The 7183-nt window shown below is 46.4% G+C and overlaps 1 protein-coding gene across 3 annotated transcripts in view; it reads right to left on the bottom strand.

Annotated features, from left to right (window-relative positions):
* Positions 1-7183, bottom strand: part of Taf2 (TATA-box binding protein associated factor 2) — a 64903-nt gene that overhangs the window by 52727 nt on the left and 4993 nt on the right. The window contains exons 4-8 of one of the 3 annotated variants that reach the window (XM_010619506.2): positions 5244-5261; positions 5114-5143; positions 3109-3227; positions 1506-1647; positions 89-320 (exon numbers count right to left, since the gene is read on the bottom strand). In XM_010619506.2, coding sequence (XP_010617808.1) covers positions 89-320; positions 1506-1647; positions 3109-3227; positions 5114-5143; positions 5244-5261 — 541 coding nt within the window. The remainder of the gene's footprint in view (positions 1-88; positions 321-1505; positions 1648-3108; positions 3228-5113; positions 5144-5243; positions 5262-7183) is intronic. The other 2 variants (XM_010619507.2, XM_010619508.2) reach the window with 2 other exon arrangements.

Here is a 7183-nt window from a genome sequence, read left to right as displayed (position 1 = left end):
GGGGGTAGAGGGAGGGAGGGGAGGGCAGTGCGGGAGGGCAGAGTGGAGGAGAGAGGGGAGGGCAGTGGGGGGAGCGGCTGCAGTTCACCTCATGCATGTAAGGGTCCACGAGGATCTCAAAAGGGCCAATGGCCAGAGAGATGTTGGATGCCGCAGTGGGGATGGTGAGCATGTAGTGGAAGGTCTTCTTCCTCATGTCATGGGTGTACACGGTCTCCACCAGGTCGCCATTGGAGACGGCCACCATGGCGGCATCCACTGTGAACTCCAACTTCCACGTGCACAGTTCAGAGTAGGAATCCACACATGGGAACCAAAACCTAAAGTCAAGAGGACAGAGTGGAGAGTACACCACAAGTGAGCTCTGTCTCCCCACGTCTAAGTTATAGTAACATTTCTATCTGGCCAATGAAACTCTTCACTTTGCAACTTGAAAGAATCTTACTAAGGGCCGGGGATGTAGCTCAGTGTGCTACAGCCTGCCTCACAAGCACAAGGTCCCAAGTTCACTCCCCGGTACCAAAAAGAATCGTATTAAAAACTCTACTTCAAGGATCATTTGGTAATGTTCACAAAATACATCAGTGTTAGCTCCAGCTTAAACCCTAGAAAATTAATCAATTCTTAGATTCCTACTTTTAAATTAAAAAGTTTTAATTTGTATATTCACACCTGCCAGTTTTTTCATAGCATTCATGTTAGGAAACTAAAAACAGTTTTAAAATGTATTTCATATTCAGAATCTATTCCATGAGTTAGGAAACTGCTTTTTATTGGTGCATATAACACACTGTATAAATTAAAATTGAATGCTGACAAAGCCAGATATACAATTTATTTTTGGCTTTCTATTAATTTAGGTCGGTCCTACCATGTGCTTGGGTCAGTAACATTTGTTATGGAAACATAAACGAGTGTAAGACATCATTCTAAGGAGAGTACACATACTAAAAGGCTTCAGTAGTCGGTAATGAACTAGAAGACCATGAGAATGAATAAAAGTGGGTACTACTGCACAAAACATGCAGGTAAATCTCACTTCCAAGGTTGACCAAAACAAGCCAGATATAAGGAGCATAAAGCAGATGATTCCATTTACATAAAGCTCAAAAGCAAGTGTAATAACCAGTGGCACTGCAGAAAAACAGGAAGCTGGACAGAGAATGCTGGGAACAGCGAAAGCGGTGAGATGGTACAAACACCGTCCTACCTGACTGCAGATCAGATGATTTGTTCACTTGTGAAAATTTATTCAGCTTACAATTTGTGCTATTTCCTATATACATGTTCTACTTCAAAGTGAAATTAAAGAAAAGAATCAAGTAAGATGGTTATTCCACAACACTACATGTGAAAGGACAGAAGAGGAAGACACAGACTATGCATGAGTTTGGGAAAATCAAACTCACACTTTGTCTTTACACTAAATGAATGTACTGCATATGTATGCACAGAACAAGAGCACCGGGAAAAATAATTCATTGGAAGAGCTGATTATGATGTACCTTGTGGAATTCTGGTAGCCACAGGAAAAGACGTGAGCACCCCTCTCAGCCATGCTCCCCTCTACACTGGGCACCACGAAGTGCAGGCCTCCTTTTGGCTGATCCAGGGAGAAATTAATGTGTATCTTCAGGACTTTTAATTCTGCAACAGAAAAACCACACCCACTGCTGCATGAACAAGTAACAGGAGCCTGCATGACACGGGCGGTCACACAGAGAGCATGGGCCGGGACTCCAAGCCTGAACTGTACGCTCAGCCTCCCTGCTCACGCAGCCCCAGCTTCAGGCCTCTCTCACCTTGCGCCAACTCCGCAGCCTGCCTCCGCCAGCGTCCCTGCTGCCCCCACCGACCTAATCAGCACAGTTCTGCTCTCCCTACTCTCAGCAGAGTGTCTGATTCCCCAACCGACACTTAAGGCTTCCTCATGCCACTCCAAAGTTCACTTTTCCAGTTTCATCTTCTTTAACATTTCCCTGGAAAGCATTAACTTGAGACTTTGGAGTTAAAAGAAAGAGGGGTGAGGTTGCTTAGGAGTCCCCAGAATTTGCATGATGATTTCTGTATATTAAGCACATCAGCCCTTGGGAGGCTTAGGGAGGAGGATTGTTACAAGTTTAAGGCTAGCCTGGGCTACATAGCAAGAACCTGTTTCAAATAAAGCAAACAATCAAAAAAAGTTGCTTTTATTAAAATTTTAAAATATTTATCTGGGCGTGGTGCCTCATACCTATAATCCCAGCACTCGGGAGGCTGAGGCAGGAGGATCGCTGTGAGTTCAAGACCAGCCTGGGCTACATAGTGAGTTGCAGGTCAGTCTCAACTACATAATGAGACCCTGTCTCAAAAAAACTAAAAAAAATTTAATTGCCCCCAAATATAATCATCTGAACTCATAGTGCTGAACCTCTATGCCTGTGCCCTAAATTGGCTAATCCCTCTCCACAACCTCCCCTGGCCTCACAGATACAGAAAGCAAAAACAAACGTTTGCCTTCTTATCTTGGCTAATTTTCATAAAATGAGGGCAGACAGAGCTGTCATACATGCCTGCAGTGGCCACAACGTGACATGAAATGAAATGAAGATTCAGGAAGGATCGGCCTACGAGGGAGAATGGAGCCGGAGCCACATCTCTAGCTCTGCCTGCCAGGACTCAGCCGACAGAGCTGCAGGGGGTGGGTGGCCACCTCTTCCCCTGCTGTCCTCGGCGGACAACTCTGTGAGACCTTTCCACTGCGGGATGCCACCATTCTAACTGACTCCACACTGCACAGGCTCCTGGATCCCGACAAACTGTCCCATCCATATGATTTTTAGAACATCTTTTGCTCTGAGAATAATAGCAGAATTGGCTGGATGGAGCTCAGTGGTGGTCCCTGGACCTGGCATCTACCAAAACCGAGGTCCTGTGCTCAGCAGCGCAAACCCCGTACCAACAGGGAGACGGCTGAGTGGTATATTCCTGTCAGCCAGGCTCCCCAACAAGAGCGTTCCCAGGCCCTTCTCTAGTTCCACTCATGACCTAGCTTCCATCCACTTTTATGTAGCGCTGTCTGGGCCCTGAATCTGCACGCTGCGCAGACAGGGTGCTCTGGCGCTTTACCATCCACGTGTTTCCACAGCTCAGACGGAACCTTAATGCAAAGCTCTCCATTGCCCGCGTCAGGATCCACTGCACTGACCGCAGCTGCATATGCATTGGAAAAATAATTGAGATTTCTCCTGGGAGGAAAGACAAAGTTTAATTACAACAAGCCACGCATTTCACCAAGAGTTCTCTCTCTCACTTTTTTTTCCAGTACCGGGGATCGAACTCAGGACCTTGCCCTTGCAAGGCAGGTGTGGTGCCACTGCGCTAAGTCCCCGGCCAAGCAAGAGTTCTCTCCAGTATCATTTGACACCAAGAGTCTATAAGCATTGCACCTTACTACAAAATGTGCTAGCGTGCTCTTGAGCCAAGTAACTACTGCTCTACTCAGCATGTTAGACACTATGAACTGTAAATGCAGTGGCTCATGCATGTTCTACCCGCTAATGTGACCGTTGCTGTTATGTTCATCTTCTCTTCGTTCATCTTGGAATCTCAAAGTCACTGTACTTTTCCAGTAAAGTGCAAGCGATACATGCATAACTGAAAAATAATTATTCTTCACCTATGTGGCTGAAATTGGAAAGGGCTCAATAAGCTTTATAATTTGACAATAATAAAGGGGTCTAAAGCAAAGTCGGTGATACCAGCCCCACCCCCTGCTGGAGCAGAACCGCCCTGGCTCAATGGCAGGAGGAGCTCCGGCCCCTCCCGCGTGCTCGCCATCAGGAAGCACTGAGAAGTCCGCTCCACCATCACATGGCCTGATCGCCCACCAGATGAACACAGGAAACCCTACGTTTCTTCATCTACTTCCAACTTCCTTCCTGGGTGCACGTATCACATCTCCTCACTGGAATTAGAGAGCAGGGGAGCAGGACGAAAGTCCCCAGCACACCTCTGTGGCTGCATCCGGCCACAGGGCACAGCACAGGGAAGTCGAGGGACCGGCCTAACTTCAGCCTGAACCAGTTACTTCAGAGGCCTCACTCTGCAGAGGCCATTTCTCTGCATCTCCATCTGCCTCTACCACTCAGAATGGAATACACCTGGCTTCCACACCTCTTCAGAGTAACAGCTACCTGCATACAGTCCTGAGAGGAAACAGTCGTCTCACTCTTTGAGCAAGTTTTCTCCATTCCATAGGTATGGAAAATAAAAGGCTCCATCCTGGAGCCAGTAACTCCAAGACATGGGTCTGACTGGGCTCCCACAGCCCGAGTGCTGCGCCACCGTGAGCTGAGTGAGGCTCAACAGCCTGTCTGTCTCTCTGGGTCACCGTGCAGTGACAGTCATGCTGGCTTCCTTTCGGAGTGCAGTTCTAACCATTTTAACACATGTGCAGATGCAGGCAGCTGCCACCACACACAGCTCATCACCCAGAAAGTCCCTGTCGCTATCCCTTGTCCCTCGAGAAGTAACACAGAACGTCGCCTGGGGAGACTAAACACAACCGCTTGTCACCTGTGTCCGTGACCCACGCCTGACCACCGAGCGTGACACGGTGCAGTGTGCAGTGCACTTTCCTCACACCGGCTGAGGGACATTTAGGCGGCTTCCAACTTTTACTCATCCCAAGGACCACTATGAGCAGCCACACAGGTTTTGGGGGCCGCAAGCTTCCCTCCTGCAGCATAAACATCAGGCGCGGGACCTCTGAGTCACACAGTGACCACATGTTTAGCTCTCAGAATCTGCACCTGCTCCAAAACAGCTGCCAGGATCTTTCCAACAATGGACGAATGTGCCAGTGGCTGCAAGTCCTGGCCAGCAATTAACTTCAAAGACTATCTTATCTACACTTTAAAATGCCTTTTCAATAAAATTTCAAATATGTGACATCAGATTGCTGAAAATGTTTGTCCTTCCCCTTTCAGTGATCTCTGAAATTAAGAAATAAAAAGATAAGGGGCTAGGACACAGTGGTAGAGTTTACAAAGCATGCACAGCCCTGGTTCAGTCCCAAACACCAAGAAAAGAAAAAGGGCCGGGGATTTAGCTCAGTGGTTCCACTGCCTACCTTGCAAGCACAATGTCCTGAGTTCGATCCCTGGTGCCAAAAAAGAAAAAAGAGAAGAGAAGGTAACTTGTTCATAACTGAACACCAGATATTGTTCTGGTTCATATCCCCAAGAGCCTCAGGTACCTACAGGCATGCACCACCGCTCCTGGCAAAAAAAAACAAAACAGTTTTTAACAATCAGTGTAGCTGCACAGTTCCCTTACTCATCTATGGCCTTATGTCCATTGCCTCGTTTTGATGGAAATAAAGAGACAGGAACTAAACTGATTCTAGAAATTTGGGGAAATCAAGACAACAAGGAAAATAAAAATGTCTTCTCAAAGTAGCAAAGTCTCTGCAGGGGGAGGAAGAAAGAAGCGGGAAGATGTCAGCCACTGCTGGCTACCCATCCACAGAGCATCTCACTGGTAAAGTCTACATCCATCTTACAACGAAGGAGAGAGAAGCACAGCGAACAACAGAAACCAAAACAAGGCCAAAAACACACCAGAGAGCCACAGTGGCTACGGAGGCCCAGTGGAATCTACCTGTACTATGAGATCCAATCACACAATGCATCTGGAGACTTCAAGCACTAAAGTTATGCTACTGGGGAACTACAAACCAAAAGTGGTCTAAAAATCTGTAAATGTTACATAACTATGATGGTTTTCAGTTGTTGGAAGTAATTTAACAAGCTGGCTTACATCAGCTGGAAAAAAAGAAATGCCTCTTAGCATGTTCTCTAAATGTTTCCTTTCCATACATCCCCGCACAGCTCAGAAGTGCTGAACGGAAACAAACCTTCACACGACTCTCACCAAACCAGAGCACCCAGAACGGAAAACAAGTAAGAAGAAAGGTGGCAGGGCAGTGGTCTACTGGAAGATACTCAGATGCACAGAAGATCAAAGGACCACTGAACCTGAAGTTTTGTTTCTAATTCAAAATTTTAGCTTTATTGGAAATTTTAGTGTCTGTTATGACAAAGGAACGGGCCAAGACCTTCAGCATCTGCCTGCCAAGGGTCCCTCAGAAATACTCATGTCACCCCAGGAGACATTTTTCACATCCACTGCCAAGAAAAGCAGCAGTGTTTCTTCTAACTGGTGTGTTTCTGTCTTGTGTCCCTTGAGTCTCATAAAAACAATACTGTTTCCCTCTTTGTTATGACAACCAAACATCTCCAAACCAAACCCGCAGTTTTCCTCAGAATTGTGAGAGTGTAGCCCCTGACTTATTATTTCCTCTTCATGCTAACTACATTAGCTACTTTTTAAAACTTTTTTCTATTAAAACTCTAAAACAAACTGCAAACCCTTTTTGAACAAGTCAGAGAACAGATAAACACCATAAAAATAACAAATATCATCTCTCTAACTCAGATTCTAGAGCCAGGCAGGAAAGAAAAAAAATCAAGCATTTACTAAGTGACAGTGCCCAACAGGACTCCTCCTTCAGCTGGAAGGAAAATGTAAACACAGCTTAGGTCTTCCAATTCTTACCTAGCCTGGGAAAAGACTGCTGTGACTTCCTTTAGTTACAACACTAAGTGATAAGGCATCAGCCCTTTCGTTGGAGAAAACTTGTTTGAACTCAACTGGATACACCGAAGGTCAACTTTGTTCCACAATGGCCGGCTGGCCCTGCAGCTGCACGGTGACAGATCGTTCTGAGTTCTGGGCAGCAACGGCCTGTGGGCCTGTACACAGACCATTTTCCTCCTGTGGGAGATGCTGCTGTAACAACCCTTTTCCTGTCAACTCTACAAGTGTCTATGAAAGCAACAATTCAGGACTAATTCAGAGCCCAGCACTATCCTCCGCCCCTTCTCTAAGCCTGAGCGTCTACACAGTGAGCGGTTTAGAACTGTGGCCAAACACACAAAGGATGCTGCAGCTGAGTGACGTCCAGGAAAGACAACCTCAAAGAAACATCACCAGATCTGACCTGCGGCTCAAAACGGCCATTAAAAGAAAAAAACAGGGGCCGGGGATTTAGCTCAGCGGTTCGGAGGCCTGTCTTGCAAGCACAAGGACCCAAGTTCAATCCCCAGTACCAAAAAAAAAAAAAAAAAAAAAAAAAAAA

Source organism: Fukomys damarensis, unplaced genomic scaffold (genome assembly GCF_012274545.1).
Source record: "Fukomys damarensis isolate Sample0158 unplaced genomic scaffold, DMR_v1.0_HiC HiC_scaffold_5, whole genome shotgun sequence".
NCBI classification, from domain to species: domain Eukaryota; kingdom Metazoa; phylum Chordata; class Mammalia; order Rodentia; family Bathyergidae; genus Fukomys; species Fukomys damarensis.
The sequence above is the reverse complement of the archived record's forward strand: the minus strand, read 5'-3'. Positions and strand labels throughout refer to the sequence as shown.